Genomic DNA, 27,945 nt, shown 5'->3' with positions numbered 1-27,945 from the left:
GGGAGAACTTTGGGACTGAATTACATGATTGTTGAGAAGAGATCATTGCTTGGAGATCATTGCTGGGATTGATGGATGTTATGGAAGAAGAGGTAATAAGAGTGCATCTGAAAAGAAAGGATTCTATCTGGCTGGAAAGAGCTTAAGTGAAGGGAGTAGAGGAACAGTATCGGAAGAAGGAAAAAAAAATTCTGGTTCATTTATCTCCCTGAAAGGTGTGAAATTCTGTTCTTAGATGTTCTGCTGTCACAGAAGCAGGATATACAAAAAGGATGAGTGGAATAAGTTACCAAATCCCTTAGAAAGCTGTGGGAAAATGGGTTGAGAGGGATTTGTTGGCTGGGGAAGGAAGAATGGAAACAAACCAGCCCTGATCCAGTTTGGACTAGATCTAGCTAAATTCATAGTCCCAGATAAGTGATTCTCAGAAAGTCATCTGAACATGACCTTCATATCAAACCTGCAGTTTACAAAAACTTCAGCTTTCAGAATGTGAACTCAATTACACGTTGAAAAACAGATAGCAATTTCTTTTTTTTAATTATTTTTAGGAAAGAAATTTTAAAAATGTATGAAACAATCCAGATAAGGCACACTGACCCATCATCATTGTCATTTACTATCAAAGTGCTAAGCCAAACAAATGAATCTTAGATTACTTTCTTTTTCTCTTCCTCCTGTTGGATAAAAATCATCTTAATTTACTCTAAAAACAATTTAAGAAACAACCAGCATTCTTCAGTTAAGTATTAATTTGCAAATTCTTATTTAAGGCCCACTTCTTTTCATGTGTTGGTTCATTTTCCACTTTTCTACAACGCAGCTATCTAAATTAGGATTTTTGCCTATTCACATGACAATCCTACCATAGAACTTTTAAACTATCAATTTATAGCAAAATTTATTATAGAACAGCATTTCTCTCTAAGTGTGAACTGATGTTGTTTAGTTTCAGGACTGATGAGAGACCAATGGATTTTTTTTAATTTCAGATATGAAGCCAAGCTATAAAAAGAAACAGACTTAGAACATAGTAATCTCAAAGTGGAACGCTTTAAACTATTACAAAGTTTAAGGTTTTGTGTTGACTCTGAAGGTTTCCAGATTAATGTAGATGTAACAATATCAGCCTGCTAATAATCCTGAATGCATTCAGAACCTCATGTCCCATTTCTCTTTTGTGTGTGAATGCTTTAATTTACCATTACGGTATTTACAATTTTGGAAGGGGCACCCAAGCTTGGAAGGCAACAGCTTCTGCATACTTGCTTTAAATTAGATGTGGTATTTGTAGCCCATGTGTACGTGTTAAGATCCATTTCCGCAACTTCTGAGTCTAGCAATACTTTGCCACCATTCAGCAGAAAGTTAATGATTTTTGCTGATGTGATACTTATTTTGCTTTTTGTTTTTGTAACCAACCAACTCCATAAAATAATTTGTTAAACATACATACGTATTTTTAACTAAAAAAGTGCTTTTTGCCCTGGCCCTTCTGGTGATATTTCTACATCGCTTTCATGCCTTCTTGATCTCAAAGGCCTTTTACCCCCAAGAAGACAAAGTATGCATACTCCCCACTGAAAAACATGCTTAACTACACTTTAAATCCTAGTTAAAAGACAGTATTTCATACAATTCATTGTAGTTAATTAATGTCAGCCATAACAATTCATGTCTGACAGAAGAACTACAGGGAGGGGATGACTATAGGGTCTCCTTCAACAGAGTGAAGAGACAGGAAATGTGACATCTCCTCTGGCCTTGAGAATCCTCAACTTCATTAATAAATCTTCTCACAATGGTACAGATGAGATCCATACATGACTTTCTTTACCTGTGTAAAAATACATTTAAACCTGCCTCTGTTTTTTAAAAGTACTTTGCAAAATGTGTGATTTAGATCCAAGTTAGCTGTGTTGTGGGTTTCAGTTAAAGACATGACAATTCTTTGAAAGCAATCTTCTCTTCAGCTGAAAAAAAAAAACTTCAGAAAAATATGAAACTATTTAAGAGACAAGTCTCCTCATTAAAAACAAAAAGATAATACAGAGGTTAGAGACTGCAGAAATGCCAACCCCTTGCTATTTGAGCCCTACCCATCATAATAATGAGAAGGGTAAAAAAGAAATAAATGGTTTCCTAGTAGATAGAAAAAAATATAAGTAATTTAAAAGACAAAATTGATTGACAGCCTCTGGAAGAACACACCAACGCTCCCTATTTTTTCTCCACTAACTTGCTGAAAACTTCATAGACTTCTGGTTTCTCTTGTGCAAACTGCTCCACTGTATTTTTCTGCAACCAATCAGATGAGCGCATTTGTTGCTGAAGGAGACCAATTAGATCACCAAGAGTGGAATTCCTGGAGGAAGTTGGTTCCTGGTGGTGAGACACACAGATCTCTTCATCTGTGCTGTCTACTGTGCCTTCTGATTCAGACAGACACAATGGATCTTTTTCTCCATTCAGGATTTCACGTTCTTGTTCTTCTATTACTTCGCAGATTCTCTGCATCCCTGGAAAAATGGGTAGTGGGTGGTGGGAAGTAAGGGAAATAGATAGGATGAAATAAAAGTTGGATGCAGACATTTGAGAATACTTTAATAAGAATAAAAACATAGCCACCATCAGATTTTTCCTTTGAGCTAAATCGATAACCCAGACAATGAACTTACACTGGATTCCATGAAAATCTATACCAGCCACCAACTATCTGTCTTCTAGTATATACTTACAAATTAACCATTCCAGGACTTTTCTATTCACTTAAGTGTTTCAAAATGTGTTCAAACCAGCTAAATAAAATAGGACTTATTATTTCCCAAAGAAGTGTCCATAACTTGAGGGTCACTTACTCCTACTTCTCTGGTTTTAGAATGTCCAACTGTCTTCCATTATTTTAAAAAATAAAGACAATAAAACCAGAATGCAAAGAAGAGCTAAGATGGTAAAAACTAAGGGGGAAAGAATGGTATACCATTCTTTGGCCAACCAAGTTGAATACTGTCCATCAGTTGTGTGCACATCTAATTCTATCTAGCATTTATCTAGCAGTTGTGTGCACATCTAATTCTATCTAGCATTTGATTGTTAATTCCATTTGCCCAGGACTGCAACATCCTATCTTATATGGTAGAAGTTGGATTACCTATTGGGCTAATTTTGGATACAATATAGATGAGGACAGCACTAACCAAGCCGCAGTCGATTCATGTTGTCAGCAAAGACGATGCGGAACCAGCCAGGCTCATTGCACTCAAAAAAGATACCAGGAGAGAGTAAAACCTTTTTGTCCAGGAAGCGTCTCCACAATAGCATCTCCTCTTCTAATGTTCTTTTTTTTAAATACTGGAATCAGTTAAGAGGAGAGTAAATGAGTAAAAGAGCCAATCTTTTAATCCTATAAGAAGTAATTGAATCATTCTCTTTCAAACTGCAGAAAATTTAACCCACGCAGGATGGGTAGATGACCTGCATCATCAGATGTGGCATAATTGTAACTCCTAGCAGCCCCAGCCAATAATGAGAGATGATGAGGTGTGTAGTTCAGCAGTCTTTGGAGACCACAGATTCCCTATCTCTGCCCTAGAGAATAAGGGCAGACTGAGAACCAAACAAAAAGGGAAAACCTCTTATCCAAACAGCAACAAAAAAAGAGAAGCATTTTTCTCTTTTTGCAAATATGCAAATATGTATGTAATGCATGTACACATAAAACACACTCACATTGATGAGTATATTTCAGCCATCCTAAACTTGGGGCTCTCCAAATGTGTCAGATACTTAATTCCCACATTTTCAGATATGTATATTTGAGCTACCACTAGTTTTTCCCATTTTTAATTGTTTTTTAGATATTGACTTGATTTCTGTCAGTCCTTTCTTGAGACGAGGAAGAAAATTTCTGGTCTACACAATTTACTCATTCTGTTTCCTACAAAGACCAATCAAACTAGATTATAAAGACATTTTTTTTCTCCTTTTATTGTCAAGATAAACTAAGTGGAATCTGAAATTCTAGATATAATCAATAGAGAAGACCAGTTACCTTCACACCCTATTTGTAAAAAGAACCATTTATTTTTCCACTGGCAAATAGATACAGGGCATCTAAAGGCCACTGACCTTTCGGAAGTCAATCCATACAAAAAAACCCGCACTGCGGTTGAGGAAGGGAACACCAAGGGTCTTGAGTTCATCTGTCACAAAGGTGTGTGCAGCTTTCAGTCTCTCATGGTTGGTGCGTAAGTATACTTGGTTGATCCAGTCTAGCCAAGAGTAGAAAGATACTTAGCAAAGACACAAAAATGTATTACTGCTTAATTTCTAAAAGCCTGATAGATCAATGGATGGATGGACTCCATGGAGAATACTGCCCTTTATGTAAAATAAGGCAATATTCATATTCCACCTGTTGCATTTGATCTGTGATAATTCATTTGTAGACATCATTTGTCACCTAAATTAGGCCATAGCGAAAACAATGGTCAAGAATTTCCAAGGCTATATACTTTATGTGCTTGAGTGTGAACAAACATGGGTTTAAGTGAAGGGGGACAACATGAGCATGGTTTGTTTGTTTGTTTGTTTGTTTGTTTATTTAATTTGCTTTATTTTGTCGAAAGTTTACAATACAATAGAAATAAGAATAAACATAAATTTAAATATAAGAAATAGGAACTAATAATTGGGGACAATAGGACAGGGATGGTAGGCACGATTATGCGCTTATGCACGCCCCTTATAGACCTCTTAGGAATGGGGTGAGGTCAATAGAAGTTAATTTGAGGGTAAAGGAGTGGGGGTTTGAGCGGGTGACAACAGGATCAGGTAGTGAGTCCTGATGCAATGTGATTTTTTTTAAACCCCAAATTTATCAAATTGGCAATCACCTTCAATATACTTCCTGAAATTCTAGGATACAACTCAAAATTATATGACAGATATATATTTATAAATTAAAAAATAGGAACATCTGTAGGAAAAGTCTCTCCTCAAAAGGAGCAATGAATATAGATGATCCCAGGTAACTCACCTCTGTCTCTGAGTAGCTGGGCAATTTGGTATTGGATAGGCCCACAGACACCATGAAAGTAATTAAAACAAGACACAGCTTTGATAACATGTTGGTTTAGTGTGTACAAGACACCAAATCGGATTCCAGACATAGCAAAATCCTGTAAATGAAGAGAAGAATTAGCAATCCAGCTTCCATCATATAAGGATTGTAAATATTTTGATTCAACCAACATTCATAGTCCAGGAATTTAAGGGCGTATCACCTAAAAAATAGAATAAAACTTACCTTACTAGTCCCCCACAACACATGGGTCCTTTGGGGATCAGGCAATCTGTATGTAAGAAGAAAACTTATATGAATATTTTCAATTAATAATTGAGACTTCTTGATCAACCTTTTCCACTCTGGTGCTTTCTAAATATATTTGACTTCTACTCCCAAAATTTCCAGAGAGAAAGTCACCTTATTTGGAGTCATGGGAGTTATAGTAAAGCACACTTCAAGGCATTAAATTAGGAAAGGTCCATTAAATTAGGACCATCAACCCAGAATTCCAAAACAACAAAGAACATAATTAATAATTATCAATATTGTTAATAGAAATGTTGTCCCATAGGGCCAAATGAATCACCTGTTAATTTTGTGAATATGGAAAAAAATAGAGAAATTGAACTTTTCAAGGTCAACAATATCTCCCCCTCCCCTCTTTTACTGGAAGTGAAAGCAGAAGCTTCAAAGAGAAAGTTTCTGTCAGGGCTATGTCAATATACAAATAATTACATTTTTCCATTAATTGATCCATTCATCAAGAGCAGTTTCATAAGTTCCATCTACTGAAGCTAGCAGTCCAACCCCCTTCCCCCAAAAGGGCCCAAGATTTTCTTCCTTCCTTCCTTCCTTCCTTCCTTCCTGATAGGTGTGTTTTCCCAAGTGTGTTTCAGGAAGTAAAAGGGAGCTCAACTTCTTTACCTCCATACAATTTTCTTAACCGCATTACGGAATTTGTTTGCCATTGCCTTCTTCCCAGACAATTGGGTGTCCCTCATCAAAATATTAATCAGAGTTGACCATGCTTAGCTTCTGAGATGAGCCAATTGTGGTTGCTACAAAAATGTGAGAACCATATGAAGTGCGAAGAGAAAGAGCTATTTTCTCTGTAGTGCTTTCTAAAATGAGGAAAAATTTAGATTACAAAGACACCTTCTGAAGCCACAAGATATGCTGATGCAGAAACACACAAAAAATTCCTGTTTTCATTTAAAGAATAGAATATTTTACTTCAAAAAAACAATTTCCACTTCTGAGCTGGAAGGCCATCCCTATCATTCACAGATTGCATTATTTATTTATTTTATTAAATGCATAAGGCTTCTAACTCTACAATGATTTACTAGCATTGGTGACCTTTGCTACTAGATGAGTGAAGCTGTAAAGCAGACTTTACCTGTCCATTTCCAGTACACTGTGAAATGTGGCAGAATCATCAAAAACTGACAGCATATAGATCTCATCAACAATCACATGCAGCTCATGTCTACAACAGAGGAAAAGAGAGGACTTCAGCAGTTGGAAGGAAAATGACTTGCTCTCATGAAATAGGCAAGAAGTTTTCATTCTTTCATGGACAGTCACTATAATGATTGACTAGAAAAGAACATCCATGATTCTAAGAATGTTTGAGAATAAGAGCATCAAGCATCAGCTAATCAAGAACACACTCATTGCTAGAAATTAGGACACAATCTCAACAGATACTACAATCTTCCCATAAATGTTCTGAAACACAAAGCAGCCCACTGATTAGAGTCTGGCTTAACTCTCCCAATAAAAGCTTACAGGGAAGAAATGTAATGAAATTAATGAAATGGAAGGAAATTAGAATTCCCTGCCTCCATGACTATAGTTCCTTCACCCTTGTCGTTGTCTGACAACTGAGTATCTCTTTCTTCCTTGAATTCTACACACACTGTAGATATTGCTCTTCAGTGGCTCTACTCCTACTGAGGTGGATGTTTCAAGATGGTGCCAAATTTTTCACTTCACGGCAGGTGCACCATACTAATTAAACAGGCCTGTTTCCTTTTCCATACTGTTCAAAATCCACATAAAACACTTGAGGTTATCTGTGAATGCAATGTTACAATCATTAATTCTATTCTTCCTGTTCATCAAACTCAACTAGGCTACAGACCATAATCAAATTTTGACCCATCAGATTCTCTAAAACATGTAAGATTGTTGCACCTTTTTGCAAATTCCAAGTAGTCCTGCATCTCTGACAGCGAATAGATATCCCCTAAGGGATTTTGTGGATTCAGGAGAATTAAACCCCTTACTTTGATACCCTATAAAAGAAACAAGAGCATTTAAAAGTGCACGTATATGTGTATATGGGAACTAAACACATTGATATATCAAATACAGCCTCTCAGGAAACCTACTTATTCTGCAGGAGGGTGATTGTGAAAACTGATTTTTTTATTACTAAGTAGCTGAAACATGCAGCTTGATTTCACTCTTTAAATCAGTACACTTTACAGTGTGGTAATTTTCTCTTTATGCATGATCCTTGTGGATTTAAATCCTCCCTCTGAAATAATCTCAAATAAAAATAGCTGCACCCTTCCTTAGGAGGGCTTTGGAAAAACAGTGCAAGAAAATGTGCTGTAAGATCAGGTCAGGTCTACTCTTCTAGAAGCTACATTTTTCCAATGTCCCTGGTGCCTGCCCCATCCTAGTTAATAAAATTGACTGGGTATGATGAATTCTCATGAGTATTTTAGAGCTGCAGACTGTCTCTATTTCATTCTAGCCTATTAACATTTTTAATAATTATTAAAAGATAGAATATTAAAATATGTTTAATTGATAAACACATTAACACAAAATGCAGAAAGGATAATAAAATAATGCAGGTAATTTAAAATTCTCTAAGCAAATGATCCATACTGGAAAAAAAAAGTCTTTCTAGTGAACTACTTTCATTTTCTAATGGAAAAACAATTATGTTAGAAACACAAAAGGTGGGAATCTTTTCTAAAGCCAATTTCTTTGTCATATTTCATTTGGAAGTTAGGTTAGCAAGAGGGCTAAGTAGGTAGCACTCTGATCTTCATTTCATTCAAAGTCAAACAGGGTTGGGGAAATTACTGGTTGAAGGTAATAACTTTAAAAAAAGGTTTATTCATTCTAAAGGGTTGAAACACAGAATAAGTAAAGTTGCTCCAGCTGAGCTCATATTGCACTTCGCAGCCAAGGTTTAGAAAAATAGTTAAGACTGGAAAGACTATATTGGCCACTGGAATAATCTAGCAAGAATTGAATGAGCATAAAATTCACTTCTGATTGGGCATCCTGCAAGGCTTTCCTTAGCTTATCCACGGTAAGCTGGAATGGACGAGTGCAGCTGCCAGTGACCTGAAATATACCAAACAAGAGCTTGAATATTGGCTTTCGGATCCATTGCATGCAACACTAACAAGGAATATTATTAACCAAGGTGGCATCATTCAGACATTCATAGAACTTGGAATCTGCATTGTATTTCAAGATAGATATTTCAGCAAATCATGAAAAATCTTGGAATGCTAATCTAAGCACAAGCATTCTTCTTATCCAGGTCACCAAATGTTTGTATCTCCAAGTCCCTATGATCTATTTTAAATTCCAAAGTTACTCTCCTATCTACTTTAAAATCACACATTACCATTAACATTCTGCTAATCCAACCCTACAGAGAACATTTGGTCGATGTGAGGGCCAACCCAACTGGTTACAAACTTACTGTCCCTATGATCAAGTAATCTAACCAGAAAGCCAAATGGAATGCCAAGAGATTCCAGAAGAGGGTAGTCATTCATATGCTTCCTTACCTGGCTATCTAAATAGGCATAAACCAAGTTGACCTTGCCATATAGGTACACATCTTTGATGATTCCTCCATAGAATGGAGTAGCAATCAGAAACGCTTCTGTAATAAAAAGAATAAAACAATAAACTACTGCTGCTACTGACATTTCTTATATTACTGAGGATCAGCTCTATTATTTATAACATCTGATATATATGCCTATGGAGATTCTCAGTCATCCAGGTCATAATTGACTTCTTCATAGTTTCGCTTCTTGGACGAGAAGCGAAACGTCTTCAAAGAAAAACCAGAAAATCCAGTTGCCTCTTGAAAAAGCACTTTTGGGACTTCGATCTATATGTTGATTTCAGGGTTAACTTTGATTTTGTAGTCAAAGTTCTGGTGGTTTTAATGTCATTTTCACACTTCAAAGACAGAATATACATCCCTCAATGGAATAGAAAAGGATTTTTTTAAATTAAAAAAACTACTCATGAATTCAGTCAAACTAACAGTAGTTTTTTAAGAGCTAAGACAGGGCAAGCAATTTTATTTTCAGCTGGAAAAGTACAAGTTAGGTGGATTTATTGGAAAAGTGTTGGAGATGATGGGAAGATGGTGGCTGCCTATAGAATGCTATGCTAAGGCAATTCAAGCAGCAACATATGAGAAAAAGGACTAATAGAACAGTCTCAAACTTTTTGATTCCAGTGAAAAAGGTAACACGGATCATTCCTCTCTTGCCATGTCAGCAGAGAGAAAAATAGGTCTATCCCAAGAATCTCTTCCTGAGAAGGAAGTGAGCACTCAATGCAGAGTCCATGAAAATATACTGTATACCTTTCTTCTTTTGGATTTAACCCCTAACTCCGTTACAAAAAATCCTCTTGTGATTTCCTAGCTCATCACTTCTAGAGAACATTTAAAGCAGAACAGAATTCAAATGGAAAGAAAAACTGAATTGATAAAGACAAAAAGAATTAAATTTTCTGAAGCCCTATATTCAGATTTAAGATGGGAATATCTATATAAAGATGGGGATTCTGTAGGAGGTTTTTTGCTGTTGTTTCCTACTGTATTCTTGGATGAGTACACATACTAAGTCAAATGTATGAATGTTGTCTCATATGAAGCAAAGCAGAATTTATTAAGTAAAAGAAAAGAAATGAGTCCCATTATATCATATATAGAGGTATACCTACACCAATATTCTTTTTCCACAGAATTCATCTTCTTTTGGCTCATAAATCATTGGCGGTATACAAGTACGGTAAATAAGTATCTGTGTAGTTTGTGGTATCATCACATACAGTAACAGTGTTTATGGAATAAACTGTCATAATCAAGCAGGTAAAAAAAAGGTTTGATGTACCAACCACAGAAACTAATTAATCAAAAGTCTTCTCCAGATCCAGCCTGATGAATGTGAGTGATTTAGTACAGGTGTTCTGAACTATGTTAGACACAATATCTAGAAAAACCTAAGCAATTTCTTTTCTTCTCTGCAAAAAATCCTGCTTTTCTGCCATCTACCAACTTGTAATTTAAATTGCTCCAGCTCACTTACCTCCTGGATCACACAGAACCATGGCCAAAGAGGAAAACAAAGATCCACAGCCATTCTGTAGAATCACCTAGAGAAAAGATATTCAGGCAAATATTATTTCTGGACAGACTATTCTTCCAATGAGATTTCTAGCACCAGGGATTATCCATTCTCTTCCTTCTCTACCATAACTCCTCTTACCCCAAAGCTGCTTTTTTCAAAAGGCAACTGGACTTTGTTTTTCCTTGAAGACGTTTCGCTTCTCATCCAAGAAGCTTAGTGACATCAGAACTGAAAAAGCTTCTTGGATGAGAAGCGAAACATCTTCAAGGAAAAACAAAGTCCAGTTGCCTTTTGAAAAAAGCACCTTTGAGACAACCATGATCTGGATGACTGAGATTCTCCATAAACTCTCTTATCCTGATTTATTTAATATGGTTGAGGAGCCTCAAATAAGGAGTGACAACTTCATTCTTCTGTGGCAGTGTTGCCAGCCCTCCTAGGGTTCCCTTAACCACTGGGGAGCAGGTATTCCACTGGATGCTGAGAATTGCACAGTGCCATCTTGATGTTACTTTGGTAAATGAACAGCAATATAAATATGTTAAATAAACAAATAAATAAACTTGAAGGATAGCCTTTCTTTCCCATAAAGCTTTCTACTATGAATTTGTGATTCACTTCAGAGTACATCCATGGATAGACAAAGGTCATTCTGTGGCCATCCAGTGTGTCTGGATTCAATGTTTAGTCCAAAGAACATTTGGAGTTAATACAGTATTGATTATTGCCTTGGGAATGGTCTAGGTCAGTGGTTGCCAACCGATGGGCCGTGGCTCACTGGTGGGCCTTGAGAAAATTTTGGTGGGCCGCAGAGAAATCTCACCCCCAGAGCACCCCCAAAGCAATTAATCCAGGCTCCGCAGAAACACAAGGCTGCGCCGCCCACATGGCCCATGGGAACCCTCCCTGCCCACTATCTCCTTACCTGGTAAACTTGCCTGCTAAATTGCTATTTTTCCTTTTTCCGACCATCAGCTGTTCTGCTGTGCCAGGAAATTTAGATTAGCTGGGAAGTAAGAAATGGTTGGATTTCTTCCTTTCTAGCTAGTCTTTAGATCTTCGGCTCTGCTTTTAGGCACAGCCGAACCTCCCTTAGGACTGAAGATTCTATTATTCAGTGCAGACTCACAGCAAGCAAATTTTATGTGATAGACTAAGCTAGCTGATAGCAGATAAATAGATCACTGAATGATTCTGTGAGCAACTCAATCTGCCTGCCTGCTTTGCCTGATTTTGAGTAAAAGTTGTTCTTTTTTTAAATAAAAAATTCAATATTTACATACATGGTGTGTTGTGAGTTAATTTTGTGAGTTTGCTTGCAAGCTAATTTTATGTGACAGACTCAGCTAGTCGATGGCAGATAGATAGATCACTGAATGATTCTATGAGCAACTCAATCTGTCTGCCTGCTTTGCCTGATTTTGAGTAAAAGTTGCTCTTTTTTTATAAAAAAACCTCAATATTTATATACGTAGCGTGTTGTGAATTAATTTTATGAGTTTGCTTGCAAGCAAATTTTATGTGACAGACTAAGCTAGCTGATGGCAGATGGATAGATTTCTGAATGAATCTGTGATTCTGTGAGCAACTCAATCTGCTGCTTGCTTTGCCTGATTTTGAGTAAAAGTTCTTTTTTTAATAAAAAAATCAAATTTAGATAAATATTTATAGTATTTACATACAAGCCATGCCCAGCCAGTCACATGACCACCAAGCCACACCCACAAATTAGGCCATGCCCACAGAACTGGTTAGTGGTCCCTGGGATTTAAAATTATGAGTTTGGTGGTCCCTGAGGTCCAAAAGGTTGGTGACCCCAGTCTAGGTAAACAAAACTATGCAGTCTCCTAAAACTGTTGGAACCAATCTTCTTTCTTTATTCCATATCCTCCTCTTCAAAACAAGTAAGTTGCTCTGTTTTTTCATGCCAGGCTTACTGCGGTAAGTTCAGAGTTGATTTTGTAGAGCACAACTAATTCTCATTCATGTGTTCAATTTCAGACCATATATTACACAATTTCCAAAGCATAATTCAGACTATTCAGCAGTTTGCCTAGTTACTGCTTCATGGTCTATTGCTGTCACAACCTTTATGGAGTCCAATGGACTTTTAAATTTGACAAGCAAAAAACAGTAAATATTTCTCACAAATATTTTCCCTCTTTGTGATGACCCAGAGTGTATCAAAGATATAACAAAAACCAAAACATAAAGGTCCTTTAATGCCTTCGACTTGGCTTACTGTTTACTTGTTCACAATTGAAGATTAAACTATTTTCAAAATAACATTCTAAACAAATTCAAAGAGCAGATAACAAAGCAAAAACCAAAATTAAACTGCACTGAATAAAGTTCAATGACATACCAGGATAAATTACAAACTTCAGGAAGATAACATCTGACTGCTCAGCCAGCCTCTGCCCTTCCCCAGCCTCCTCTCCCTCAAGAGTCAGTCTCCACCAAGGGCATGACACTCTTCCACTTTGTGGTTTGATATTTAACATACAAAATTATGTGCTGTGTTACTATTCAGGCAGTTTGCAAACTTGTGTTTTTTGTTGTTGGAAGGCAACGCTTTATTTGAAGATAGTGGTAAATTCTAATAATATGGAAAGTAGAAAGGCTCACTTCCACATAAGAAGGAAGTGGGGTTATAAAAGAATGTTTCCAATCTCCATTTCATGATTTGGTCTTCTTAAAAAGTAGCTTTGGAATTGAAGCCATAGTTGTTAAAACAAAATTCTTTCTGTTTAAGTACAAGTATGCAAAAAAAGATTCAAGATTAATCCAAGATGTTTAATGGATTTAAATATCTGGGTATTGTACTAAGGTAGAAAGAGGTTCCAGCTGAAAATATACCATTAGTAGCATAGAGATGGATGGTGGCTCTTTCTCTTTTTCTCTTTCTTTCTTTTTCTCTCTTTCTCTTAAAAGGAAGAAAGCAAAAGAAAGAGGGAGGGATGGGAAAAAGAAAGGGAGGGAAGGGAGAAAGAAAGAAAGAAAGAAAGAAAGAAAGAAAGAAAGAAAGAAAGAAAGAAAGAAAGAAAGAAAGAAAGGTAGGGAGAGAAGGGAAAAAGAGGGAAGGGAAGGGAAAGTGAATGAGATATGGATGAATGGATGAACGGATGGATAGAGGGAGGGAGGGAGGGAGAGAAAAAGAACCACAAACTCTGGCACTAAGCGCAGCTTCAGAGGATGCTTTGAAACAGCACAGCAATCCAGGGCCAGAAGGGACCTCAGAGATCATCTAGTCCAACCTCCTGCTCCAAGAGCTCTCTGAGAGTGTTGAGGTCACTTGAGGGTTTATCTGAATCCTTAGAGCCACCTCTGAATCAGAGTACAAATGGGTGTGGAACCTTCTTGGGACTGCTGAAAGGACTCTGTTGTAAACAGGAGATAGATGGTGTTGTATTCTTCCCACTCTGTTGAAACAGGGATGTTCAATTTTAACATAGATGGCTTCTTTGACCCCTCTTTCAACCCAGTGGTCCTATCTGTCCAGAATGTGAAATTCGCTGTCTTCAAAAAAAGTGACCTTTGTCTCTCAGATGCTGAATCCTATCCTGATGGGCTTGTTTTCCTATGTTGTGCTATTTGTGAAGTGGTTATTTTATTTCCCCAATTACAAATATGCACACATCTCGCAGCATTGCACTGAACATACCACATTACTCAGTTTGTGTCTGGCTATTTTATCCTTGGGTAGATGAGCTTCTGCTTAATGAATTATTGGGTTTAAAGTGTGCATGTATGTTGAATTGGTTGGCAGAAACTAACTCAAGAATACATTAAGCTTGTCCACCTCAAGGGGAAAAAACATTTCTTTTCTCTTTGCATTGCTACAATAGATACATGTGTTGAGAAATTGAAGGACGAGGATGAGAAATTAGAAAACCTGTGACACAAAAGTACAATCTCTATTACCTTCATCATTCTGCAACTTCTCAGTTGCTTCTTTTCCCAGTAACATCCACTTGCTTTCTACACACTCCTAACATAGTCCTCGACTTATAACCATGGTTGAGGCCAGTATTATGGTCATAAATTGTGCTGGTTGTTAAGTGGGTCATCAAATCACCAACCCAATTTTACAATATCTTTTTGCAGCAAATCTTATGCAAATGCAGCTATCGTAAAGTAAAGCCACAGTTATTAAGCAAACACTACAGTTGTTAAGCAACCCCCCTTGTTCACGATGGACTTTTTTTGCTGGAAACTGGAACACTGTAAATCGCACCCATGTGACCGCAGGACATTGCAAATGGCCATAAATGCAGGCCAGCTGCCAAATGTCCATAATACAATCCCATGACTATGGGGGTGGATGTCAGAATTCAAATCTGATTTATAAATACTTTTTGGAGGCTCCATCAAAACTTTGAACAGTTGCTAAATGACATTCATTTATTCATTAGTCGGAACCTTGACAGATTGGTTGTTAAGCAAGGAGTACCTGCAGACTTTCTGACACATAATGGTAGTTACTTGCAGGGAGAAAAAAAAACCAGACAAACCAAAAATTAGGTTGACTTACATTTTCTGCTTTGAGAGGTACAGAGGCTTTGCTGTAATAGGTCAAAAATCGAGCCACTTCTTCTCGCACACTGAAGAAGATACAAAAGCAATTTAAGAGTTTTTCCAAGCAATAGATTCTTTCCTCTCTAGGCTGTATCATGGAAAACACAGATTCAGACTTTCTGACAAAAGAGGGTGAAGATTCATGACCAGGGCTACTTACAACATATGGCCATTCCAATCAGGGTACTGCAGCAAGGAAGGATCGGTGAGTTTCGTGGCACTTTGGGCCAGCTATCAGCAATGAGAAGGAGAGGCCAAAATTATTAAGCACATTGCCAGGAAATGGTCTGGAAATTAGCAAGTAAAAGCTATGAAGGTTGATAATTTCCTTCTTCGCTTGGAAGTTATCTTGCCAATGAACCACACACACTGAGGTTAGGTATGCACATTGTGATTCCTTTCTTTTTGGTTTAGTTGGATGAACTCAATCAAGAGTTGTTTGTTTAAGAAACTACAAGTGTACAACCCATGACTTTGAATAGTATGAAATAGGACGATGTTTTTATTGAGTGATTTAGAGCACTATTATTTTGTAATTTTCACAAAATATGTATAAAATGCACACATATACAGTGCTTAAAGTACATTGCCACCAATTTAAAAGAAAGCAGTGGCTTTTCTTCCGATCACAATATACCAGGTTTTGTCTACTGTTTCCCTCTTCCCCTTACTCCACAAAAAACCTGGGTTGAGGAATAAGGGACTAAAAAAACTTATTCATTTAGCATGAAACCATTTGTCTGAGGTTCCTGGATGATAAAAACTAGATTGGTATTGTAATTTATGTGTTAACGATGCAACAAATCTCCCTAAGTAGATTTCTCAAAGGTCCACAATTCATAATGAGGGAGGAAGCATATGGTTATTCAGGAAGAGAGCAAAGTCAAAAAGTACTAATACAAACAGGTAATACAATAGAAAATAGTAATATAAGTCTTATGTGACTCGTCTGGGAAATTGTTTTCTTTGCGAAGTCATCATAAATAGCCATCACCTGGTAATCACTATTACTTAAAAATGATGGGTATTTAAAATATTCTTACCTTTTTGGACATTAGATCAAAGCAGAGTTTGTTCTCACTGACAGCAAAATTGATGATGCCCTGGGAATACAGATAAATGCTTCATTAAAAACAAGAAATAGTTGCTATCCTATTAGCTAGCTCAAAAATTATGTTCTATAAAACTTTAGCATTTCTAGAGCCAATAAATATTCTGTCAACAGAGTTCTAGGCTGCAGTTTAGCATTCTACACAAACACAGAAACAGATACATACCAATTCCTTCATTCATTACTCATGGGAGAAAAGCTTAGCTACGCCTATTTTACCCAGGTAACTTTAACATGAATAAAATGTACTTTATATATTTAAGTGCTACTATTTGCTAAGGAAAGATATATTGGTTTATGCTAATTTTTTGCACAAAAGTCCAGTAAGCTAATTTAAATGAGCAACAGTAAGTATTTTTTTAAAAAACTAAAACTAATGGCTAAGAGAGGGTTTGAATCCCAACCAAATCACTTCACCAGTTCAGCTATATTACACAGTGTATACTGATTGCTATGGGAGAATGAACTAAAAGATTAGCATTCTTGTAATGGACTTCTCACCTAAGAAAAATCTAATTAGTTTGGTTTTTTTAAAAAAACTTCATATTTTGAATGAAGTTTGAAATGAAGGTAGTTATTTGAGGTTTATATAATATAAAAAGATTACACTGGTTAAAGCTAGCATAGCTGATTTTATTGATGAAGGGTAGTATTAATGCTGCTCCAATTTGGATGCCCTTTTTTAATGTTTACCATGAGAGCAAAATGTTTTTACAGTAAGCAGCTCTGAAAGTCACATACTAAGTCATGTACTAAGCATGTAAAATAGTCATGTACTAAGCATGTAAAATAAAAGTTAATTTGCAGAAAACTCTACTAAGTGTTGCTTTGGAGAAAAAGCTAAGAGCTACTGTGAAAATCACTATAGAATCTACACTGACCCTAGTTTTTAAATTTGGCAGCAGGATAAAACTCACTATAATCAGTGTTAAGAACATAATACCAGCAATGAAGGGTAAAATGGAACAAAGAATTCTAAACCATCATAAAAATAGGTATTTCTGGCAAATTATTTTGTTTACAGACAGGGCATGTATGGTCCTGCAAGCGCTACTATGCTACAATTCTCAACATCACAGAAAGTCTGACCATATTGACAGACACAGGGAGCTATAAGTGAGAAATCTTGGGTGCCCCAATTTTCAACTAACTTAACAGGTCACAACCTAGCCTGGGTCTGGATGGGAAACTACCTGAGGTGAAATAGAACATAACTGCTCTTTTTTGATTTAAAACATTTAGCCATCTATGTAAATCATCTGCACAACGAATTTAGATGCTCATGCCAAGTAAATTATGCATCAGGGTCATTCTGTCTCTTAAAAATAGGACCAAATCTCTATACCATTCCAGATAAATGGTTGCCCAATCTTTTCTTAAAAACCTGCAGCGATGGAGCTTATTTAGAGACAAGTAACCACAAGACATTTTACTCACACTGGGGTTTTTGTCCTCATCATACTTGTCAGCAAGGTAGAGCTCGTACACCTTGTTTGAGAACGCCGAAGCAACAGCCATATTGGCTCGGACAGAGAGGTAAGGGCTGCTTTGAAAATCAGCAGGGTGGCAGGGAAGCAACCCCTTAGTTACGGTATTCATTCTGGTTTGCCCTAACTTGAGGTCCTTGGCTTCTTCTGACAGCTGTTCTCCTATTTCTGTGGAACTGGAGAATGCTTGGTGAAGGTCTACATGTGGCGCTACTCCCGCTGCGCAAGAGCCCTGATTGTCCTGCTTTAAGATGTTCAGCATTTCGGCAAAGACTTTGAACATACGGAAGTCATGGTCCCGTTCCAATTCAAAGCGTCGCTGCTCCAGTTGGATTCGGCGCTCCTCCACTTCCAAGTCTCGCTGGAGGCGGCGTTCCTCCATCTGCAGAAAGCGTGCCTCCATTTCCCGCTGGGCAGATAAAGTCTTCAACAGCAGGGCATCCACAGGGTCTTTTAACCGCTGGCCTTTCCTTTTCTTCCTCAAGCGGTGCCAAGTAGAAAAACCAGGCCATGCCCCTAAACTTTGGATCCGGGATGTAGAAGTTGCATTAGGTTCCCTGAAACCTAAGAGCAAACAGGTTGAAGATAATTAACTCTAACAACTTTTTTGTGTATAAAGGTCAAAGCTGCCTGGATGATTATCTGTGGTTCTCCTTTAATTATCTGACTCTTGACAAACTGAGTAAATGAGTTGCTTCACTAAAAAATATTGAGCAATGGACATTTTTTCTTTATATAACAGATAATGTATGTTACCCAGACATAAAAATGCAGCTGAATCCCTTTATTGTAAAGTATATCATATTTTACAGTAGCTGGCTTTATTGAATACGCTAAACTATAAATGAGGGGGGGAAATCTGATTTTGGCTTAGGGTATAATGCAAATCTAGCCATCATCCAGCATTTCTCCTCAGATCAAGGCTATTGTACAGTTCCACATTAATTCAATAAACAAAACAGCTACATGTAAACGTTGAGAGATAGCCTAGTCTTACCAAACCTCCAGTCATAATTATAAGTGGTTCCAAGTAAAGGATTAGGGTCCAGTAGCAGTTTATTCATAAGGCTTTATTAAAAACAAATCTAAGTTAATTCGTCCACTTCAGCTAAATAACTTCCATCACCACGTGGAGTTCATCCTATAGATTACTTCATGAAAGTTTCTCTCCCAGCTTACATTTTCTGCTGAAACGAAGGACAAAGCCCAATGTATAGTTACGTCTGAATGTGTTACTCTGGATATACTGCACAGAAGCACACTGCCCATCATTCCCTCTATACATCTGACTGAATATAAAAAATAGCATATTGTATGAGGAAGAGGGGCTCTAGCTCCTTTGAACATTTTATAGTATACAGTTCAATTTATGAGTTCTTACTGACAGCACTGAGTCTGCATTTTGTTTTTGATGTCTTAAGTTATATAAACAATCCTGTGATATATCAATCTAGTTCAGGTTATAAACATTTTAATAAAGCTAGTTTGGTTACTGCTAAACAAGCTAATATGATTGGCTGAATCTGTGTTTCCAAATATATTTAACAGAATATAAGTGCCAGTATGAAAAAAAAAATACTTGAAGAACCGAGAATCGTTTGCTTTCTCAATTAAAATCTTTGGTATCATAAGCTATTATATAGAAACATAGAGAGAATCCTGGGATATACTAAGCCCTGGGTAAAAATATTTTGAGACCTCAGAAGGATAAAGGTGATCTCCTAAGACACTGTCAAATGGACAATTCTATCTGAAATATCTATGTCATTTCTACAAGATTCTAAGACCCAATGTCTTCTGACAGGTTAAAACTGATGAAAAAGATAATATTGGCCAAGTAACCATCTTCTTTTATGCATCCCAGTGTTTTGCTCTCAACCAAAAATAGCTCATTTCCTAAATTATTCCATCACCAATCAATCATCTTATGCTGAGATTTTGCTAAAAGAAAATTCCCAAGAATGTTGTTTCCTCTTGGACTAAAAATAAAAGAACTACACCAATCCATAGTCAAAGTATCTTTTGCTTTGACAAAGCCTACTCTGTTCAGGTGTTTTTGTGGATCTGGGAAAAATGAATGGAGAGAACAGTAGCAGAAACTCACTTTGCAACTGCTTATGAAGACTTGAAGGTGTTTAACTAAGTACTGTATATTTGCTTGGTGGAGTTTAAATCTCCAGGGTATTTTTGACTTGTAATCAGAACTATTTGGTCTTTACAAGATCCAAAGCGATTTACTTCTGCCCTGAATTCATTTAAACCTGTTTTAAATACTGTCTTGTCATGGTTTAAAAGTCAAACAGGACACACTAAAACATCATCACATTTCAACATCAAACAGGACACACTACAAAGGTCAGTTTCCAAGCATGCTTCAGTTATTTTTTATTTAAAATATTTTGGATAGATTTAAAAATATTTCTAGTAATAAAGTTGCTCATCCACAAAACTCATTACCAGAGACTATTTTGAAGGTTGCATTTGCTATTTCATCATTTCACTCCCCCTAATAGGCTAATTTGGGAAAGATTTAGACAGCACTGTAGCGGGGAGCACTCAGTCTGTACTCCATCTCCATCCACTGGAGTCTACCTCTTGCGTGTAGCAGGTGCCATTTTAATAAGGGAAAATAGTGGTTCTTCTTGTTTCACCCAGACTGGATAACTGTATGGGAGGAATCAGGTTCTACAGTAAAGCAGATTGGCAGCAGAAGGAGTTTACAACTTGCTACTCTCTGTCTAGCAGAATAATGAGAATTCCCCTAAGGGCCCCCGGATTCTCCGAGCATAGATGGTGGTGAATAATCAACTCTATAACCAACTCTCTGCATGACACTGCTCAGTTAGCAGACCAACTTCACTTCTTGCACTGTGATCCCATTTCTCTTTTCCCCAGTGTTCAGTTGAAGGAGAGAAAAGGAGGCGAAAAACGACCCCTAAAAATGGTAGAACTTTAAGGAGGAAGAATTGGGGAGGAAAGAAAGATTAGTGGCCGGGGCAGTAGTTTTCCTCTCTTTTTTTTTAAGTCTTTATTGCAGGACTCTGGAAAAGAGGATTACAATGGGTGCTGTTCACCTGCTTCCCAACACCCATTTAACAGGATGTCCAGTTAAGTCCTGCAAAAAGATCCAGCCATTTTCCTCAGGGCAAAAGCACTCCAGGTTGCAAGAAGATAGGAGACCTGGAGAAACCTTTCATGACAAGCATCTCTGTGGGCAATGAAACCCATCCAGGAGCTGTAGAGTTCCCGCCACCCTGCGTGCTTCTTCTAAACAACCCGGGATTGCGGCCTCTGCTAAGCCATTTTTTCAGGAGCAGGGCAGAGGCTCTGCAGGATGCCCTGAATCGACCTGGCATTCCTACCTGAGAGGGAGACAGTGGTCTCAATGGGGATCTCCACCCTGGAGATGGGTGAGTCAGGCTGGGACCTCTCCAGGAAAGCCCTGTCTATCTCCTGCTCCTCGGCAGAGCCCCCAGGCTGGTAAGTAGTGAGAGAAGGCAGGGGCTCAGGCATCAAGCACTGGTCCTCTGAATCCACCTCCTCGCATTTGATCTCCATCTGCTCCGGGGGCTGGGAGGGTGGGAAGGTCAGCGCCGAAGATGGGCCCAAGTGCGGATGGTAGCTCTCCACCACCCCACCCGGGAGCCCCTGCTGCGCCAACACGTAGCTGCCGTTGCCGTTGCCGTTGGCGCTGTAGACGAGCGGAGGACGGCTGGCCAAGACGCGGTCCATCACCTCGTAGAACTTCCACGTCCTGCCCCCGCGCGGAGCCTTGTTGTTATCCTTGATGCGGCGGTACTCGAGCTTCATTTTCTTGATCTTCTCCCGGCACTGATCGCCGGTCCGGTGGATGCCCTTCTCGCGCAGCACTTCGGCGATCCGGTTGAAGACGTGCTGGTTCCGCAAGCAGCTCTCCAGCTCCGCCTGCACCGACTCGTCAGCCCAGAGGTGCAGAAGCTCCACTACCTCGGGATCTGACCAGTTAGTGCCCCGCTCGTACTTCTTGCCTCGAAAATCCATGCTTCCCCGGCTCCCGATCTCTCCACCGCGCCCAACCTCCCTGTTTTAAGAATCAAAAATCAGAGCCCCAAAGACGCACGAGCGGAGACACGAAAAGCCATGAAGCGGCTATTGCTTGACCCTCGCAAGGAAGCCTTCCCGGGACTGAAACGGGCTTGGCTTGATTCAATGAATTGGCCCTGGGAAACCTAAGGCTTCCCTTCATTGGAAAGGGAAAGGATGAGAAAGATGGGCTTTTTTTCCCCTTTACCCCTTTCTGCAGCTCTAGAAGACGCAGAACGGATCGGACAAGTTAACACGGCTCGGCACGGCACGGCTCGGCTACCAGCTCTTTTTTTTTTTTTTTAACAAAGCGAGTTCCCGGGTAAAGCAAGCTGGGGGCGCAAGTGCGCATGTTCACATCCGGTGTGATGGCACATGCGTGCTTCCTTTATTCCGGGATAACTTTAGTCCGTGCCAATCACACGATCCGCAACCCGGCCGGGCTGAGCTAAACGAGGCAGAAGCGCAAGAATGCATTTGGGGGCGGGGTTTTTGAAGGCCACGCCTCCGCAAGACCGTTTCCCCTTGGTAGAACTCGTGCAAAAGGCGAGATGATAGTTTCCGCGTAAGTAGACCGCGGGAGGTCCGTTGAAGTACGTGCTTTCAGTCTCTAACAGTGTAGTACAATTGTTAGAGAGGTGAAATTGCTCTCTTTTTTTTTTCTTACAGCGACTGAACACTTTTTTATTTTAATGTTGGGAAAGCTCCCTTTGTAGTTTTCAAGAGCGTAAGAAGAAGATTGCATCACTGGGTGTCGAGCTACGTTTAAGATTGTGTTTACCTGTACCTGCCTGGATGTGATTTAGGCAAAAGATAGGCCGAATGTAAAGACACTGAGTGCATTATTTTGTTATTTTGTTATTGAATTCACAATAACAAATAACCATGAAGATTTACAAACCCAGCAGTTTGGTTTGATATAGCATGCTAAGACACACAAGCAAGCCAAGTTGTGCTTAGGGCTTTATGTGACTTTGGGATTTGCATTTTACACTAACCATACTATGGATGATGTGGTTCCATTAGCGTAATGTGGAATCCTTGCAGTCAATGAGAAAATACATTTGTAAATCAAGCATGATGCCATTTAACACTAGGCATGAGATGAGCCAATGGTGGCTTATTCAACAAACCATAATTTAAAATTTGTGGCTTAGTTGTGTGTGAATCCGCTTTCTAAAAAGTGGCTTTCGCAGATTCATGTATCATGCTAACTATGGTTTGTTTATGAATAAATCACAATTGGCTAAGGTTGCTTGGCAAAGATGGAATTAAAGCATTCCTGAAGCTAGAGGACTCTTGCCTTGATCCCTTGATCAGGGTTTTGTTTTTTTTCCCTGTGGGAATAAAGCTGTTTTTCAGCTACTCCCACCACACATAGTCACATATGCAATTTAACTGCAGTTCTGGCCCTTACACTGTAAATACTTTTCTACTTCTATTAGCTTGCATGGGGAAACAATACCCCTTTGCCAACTCTGATTTAAAAAAAAAATTAACTGAGCGCATGAAGTTTCATGTTTTAAACTTAAGAATAGAATATAGAATAGAATAGAATATTGTCACTTTGAATGTTCACTAATCGGCATACATTAAAATGAAATTTCATTGCATACAGCTCTCAAATCATAGCATGAATACAGAAAGAAACAGCATTGTAGAATTATACATATGTTTAAAACAAAACCAACTTGGTTTATGGGTTAGTGCAGGGGTGTTAAACTTGTGTCGTCACGGCAGCGTCACGTGTTGTATCGGGACTTTTCTCCCCTTCGCTAAACCGGGCGTGGGCGTGGCTACCACATGACGCATCCAGCCCAGAGGCCAGGAATTTGACAGCCCTGGGTTAGTGTATTATGTGAACCCAGCCAAGGGTGTTATCAACAAAACCGCATTTGCATTCTAGTTAATAGAAATGGGTGCTTCCAAAGGACACTTGGGAAATTTCCTAATCATTGGATAGGCAATTCTACTAAGGATCTATCTTCCATTTGAAATAGGGAGTTCTCAACAAGGTTGCCCCTGAACAGCCTCTTGTTCTTAGCTGACCCCAGGAAGCTCCTTAATTTATAGAAGTCTTCCAGGAGATGAAGCAATGGAAGGTAGATTTGGGATGGAGGAAAACAAAGAGTAAATCTGGATGTGGGGAGCACACATCTCCTTGTCCTCTTACACTTCTCAGGAGCATTCAATAACTCCAATTATAGCATCCTATGTATGTGGGGTCACATTGTTTCACTGGTTTTTACTCTTTCCTGAAGGCTTGGGAACAGTCAGTAGGAGGAAGAACAAGAGGTTAGCCATGGAGGTCCCCATTTGTGGGATCCCAAAGGGTTTGCCGCTCTCACCTCTCCTGGTTAACACCTCTGTGAAGCTGCTGGAAAAGATCATCTGTTGGTTCGGGATGAAATGCCAGTATGATCATGACAACGTTCAGCTATTCATCACCATCCTGGGTTGAGCCAGAGCTACAGTGGAAGTCTTGGACAGGTGCTTGGAAACTGTCCGGGTCTAGAATGGGATAACACCAGATTGAAACTGAACTCAAGCAACACGGAGTTGTTGTTCATGCAGAAAGGGTCTTTTTCACTCATGATAACTATTAAAGAGAGAGCACCTCCCCCTAAAGAGAAGGTCTGTGAATTGGGTGGGTGTCCTGAGGGGATGTCCTGTTAGATTCAGGGCTGCTGCTTAAAAGACGGGTGGAGGCTCTGAATAGGTGCAGGTGACTGTGAAGAGTACCTGGAAATCACAATTGGTGCAAAATATGGAGATTGCAATTGGTACAAACTGCAGTTTATTTGTCAATCAAAGCTGCAAGAATCACGTTAACACCTATGTAACTTTAAGCTACAATATGTTAAAGTGCCTAGTCGTGGTGGCACAGTGGTTAGAATGCAGTACTGCAAGCTAAGTCGCTGCTCACTCCAGGAGTTCATTTGATCCTGACTGGCTCAAGACTGACTCAGCCTTCCGAGATTGGCAAAATGAGGACCCAGACAGTTGGGGGCAATATACTGACTCTGTAAACCACTTAGAGAGGCTGTAAAACACTGTAAAGCAGTGTATAAGTGTATCTAGCTATTGCTATATTGATCATTTAATAAGTTTCTGAGTAAAATTGAAAGTGGTTGTCTTGACCTATAAAGCTTGGTCTTGAAATATTAATCAGACCTCCTTCTCTGAATAAAGCTGACCTGCCCAACTTGCCCAAGGCAGACTTTCTGCTATCTTTTAATGTGTCCCCCCCATGCCCTACCCCGACATTGAGGGGTTGCCTCTCAAGCAGTGTTTCTCTATGATAGCCCTCATGTTTGGAAACACCTTCCCTTTTGATCTTAGATTGCCATCCTCATTTTTGGCCTTCGAGAAAAAATTAATGACAGACATGTTCTGGAGGGCCTTTGGAGAGTAATTGGTGAATAGTATATTTACTGCTTTTCTGTCATTTGTGTATCTGTCATGTTACGTTTGTACATTGTTTTATACAATAATCTACCTGAAATCATGTTGGTTGTATCTTATTGTATAAACACAATAAATACAGGTAGTCCTCAAATTACACCAGTTCATTTAGTGACCACTTGAAGTTACAACAGCACTGAAAAAAGTTACTATGACTTTTCACTCTTATGACCATTGCATCATCCCCATGTCATGTGATCAAAATTCAGATGTTAGGCAACCGACTCATGACGCTTGCAGTGTCCTGGGATCAAAGGGTCACCTTTTGTGACTTTCTGATGAGCAAAGTTAATTGGGAAGCCAGGTTTACTTAACAACCCCATGTTACCAACTTAAATATTGCATTTATTTACTTAAAACTGTGGCAAGAAAGATCATAAAATGGGACAAAGTTTATTGAACACATTTTCTGCTTAGCTGCAGAAATTTTGGGCTTAATTGTGATTATAAATTGAGGATTACCTATATGATTATAGAACAGTTGTATGAACATATTCTTCTTCTACTTCTTCCTCTTCTTCCTCCTCCTCCTCCTCCTCCTCTTGCAATACACACATATTTCTCCAGAAATACTTCAGAAGAAGAAACTAAATTGTAAAGGTCCAAAATATTGGTTTCTAGAGGAAAGGGACCAAAAAACAATTAATTATGCTTTAATGAAACATTTCATGTTGCATGAAAGCTTGCAAACCTCAATGAAAGAAAATAGGCAGTCAGAAAGCTGCACCAGTTGCAAAAGAATCTTGCCTGCAGATGGCACTAAAGCCTCAATTTCTAATCAGGAAAAGCAAGCACAGGACTTCTCAAGCTCAATTTAGAGATTCAGTAAGGCAGGGAAACTGTGACAAGTACAAACTCCACATTTCAAGGATTTGGTGGAGCGCTGTGTCGATGCCATTGTGTTGGTGCTGTTTGGTTCTCCAAAGTGAATAAGGTTTCCCACCCCCCCATAAAAAACAATCTCATTAAAGACAACTCATTTCACAAGTAAACCAATAAATCAAAGATTTGCAGATTAACTTTACAGGATTTGATGAGGCATATGAAAACATACAGCTCAATTTGGGAATTTTTTTGGGGGTGTGTGGCTAATGATGGTTAGAGCCTACAAATGTTTAAGGGTATCAGCTCTGGGCAGCAAAAATCTACATGACCACTAAACAGCAGCAAAGAGAAACTGCCTTGTCTCTTTGTTGCCATTTAGTAATTGTCTAGACTTTTTACCACCTAGTCTGACTTGCATTGCTTACAGCTGTGATGGCAAACTTATGGCATGCGTGCCACAAGTGGCGCGCAGAGCCATTTGTTTTGGCACGTGAGCAGCAGGCAAACTTCACTGCGCACGTGCGTGCCTCACAACTGATTTTCGGCCGGTTTGAGGCCTTTTTTGGCCTCCCAAAGGTTTGAGGAAGGCCTCTGCAGGCTTCTACAAGCTTTGTAGGTCGAAATCTAGCCCTGTTTTGTCACTTCTGTTTTTTTCAGAAAAACAGGAAATGATGAAACGGGGCTAGATTTCGGCCTACAAAGCTTGTAGAAGCCTGCAGAGGCCTTCCTCAAGTCTTTGGGAGGCCGAAAAAGGCCTCAAACAGGCCAAAAATCAGCTGTGAGGCACAGTGTAGGTAAGGGAGCGGCAGGGGGTGGAGGGTGAGAGGGATTGCACGTGCATGCGTAGGGGATGTGCATTGCCTTCTGGGTGCTGGCACATGAGTGCGTGCATGCAAGCGCGTGCACAATTTTTGGCACAGAAGCCCAAAAAGGTTAGCCACCGCTGGCCTACAGCAATACATGGTGTATAATACCATAACATGATTATGCTTCCAGTTCACACTGCTTCATTTTTCCACATTTCGCTCAAAGTGATGTCCCCTCAACCTAGAATTGGCACAGAGCAAAGTTAGCATAATATTTGCTGCCCCTCTGGCCAAACCCTTTCCTGCTTCTGCTTCACTGTCTGATAGTATTGTCCTGATTTGTGAGTTTACCATCTTTTATACACACTGCAGTTGTTTTTCTTCTTTGGGCTTTAGGCCATCCCTTTCACCAGCCTGTAAGGAAATATCCACCAATCAGAGCAGGGATGGGAATGCACATCTTCAGGACTCTGCCAGCGGTAGACTCTGTTGCTCCTCCCACACTTATCTGAACTTCTCCCAAGTTTTTAAAAAGTTAAATGAAGCATAAAGGAAAACATCTGGCCAGATAACACTTCCAGGGGGGAGGAGGAGGCAGACCCCTCCCTGCTTGTGCAACTGAGCCACCGACTGACTAATCAGGTAGTGGTGGAAGATAAACGTGGTCAATAATTGCACCATGGTCATCTTCAAGTGTGTAGAGTGGTCATGCTTGATGGTGATGATAATTTCAGTGATTGTCTCACTGATGTCTTTATTACCATGAAACCTAAACGCATCTGAAATAGGAATTTCCAGCAGAGAATTAGCACAAGATAACAAAGAAAGAAGCTATTCCTCCTTCATTGTGCTTTTCTTTTTTAATAGTAATTTTATTAATAATTATAACTACAATGGTAGAGAATTAATACAAACTGAAGGGGAAAAGGGAAACAAAAGATGCAGAAAAGAAAAAGGGAATGAAAAAATGTCAGGCACGAAAGATCAGGTCCATACACCACCCATAGTCCTTCTTTGAGGGAGATGGATGGTTCAGAAATGTGAAAAATAAATAAAATAAATGTGAACCCTGTGCCCTTTTAAAGGTGCTGACCATGGTTTGAGCAAGATGGCTATTCCCTCAATTCCC

The 27,945-nt window shown here is 39.0% G+C and overlaps 1 protein-coding gene across 2 annotated transcripts; it reads right to left on the bottom strand.

Annotated features, from left to right (window-relative positions):
- Positions 1-523: 523 nt before the first annotated feature.
- Positions 524-22,083, bottom strand: LOC113440783 (putative inactive 1-aminocyclopropane-1-carboxylate synthase-like protein 2). Of its 2 annotated transcripts, none has more exons than XM_087921391.1 (16): positions 21,021-22,083; positions 17,609-18,222; positions 16,104-16,163; positions 15,221-15,291; positions 15,017-15,086; positions 10,441-10,507; positions 8,896-8,993; positions 8,363-8,440; positions 7,268-7,368; positions 6,468-6,557; positions 5,309-5,354; positions 5,039-5,180; positions 4,129-4,271; positions 3,198-3,351; positions 2,212-2,519; positions 524-1,973 (listed from the first exon to the last, which is right to left on the bottom strand). In XM_087921391.1, exons 1-15 carry the CDS (start codon positions 21,676-21,678, stop codon positions 2,221-2,223), a joined length of 2,691 nt encoding a protein of 896 aa, XP_087777517.1. In that variant the 5' UTR covers positions 21,679-22,083; the 3' UTR covers positions 524-1,973; positions 2,212-2,220. The 2 variants fall into 2 exon arrangements, with proteins under 2 accessions (XP_087777517.1, XP_087777518.1); XM_087921392.1 differs by having other exon boundaries at positions 665-1,973; positions 2,240-2,519; positions 21,021-22,082.
- Positions 22,084-27,945: the final 5,862 nt, after the last annotated feature.

The sequence above is a fragment of the Pseudonaja textilis genome, chromosome 1 (assembly GCF_049901715.1).
Source record: "Pseudonaja textilis isolate UNSWEBS1 chromosome 1, rPseTex1.2, whole genome shotgun sequence".
Classification (NCBI taxonomy): Eukaryota; Metazoa; Chordata; class Lepidosauria; order Squamata; family Elapidae; genus Pseudonaja; species Pseudonaja textilis.
The sequence above is the reverse complement of the archived record's forward strand: the minus strand, read 5'-3'. Positions and strand labels throughout refer to the sequence as shown.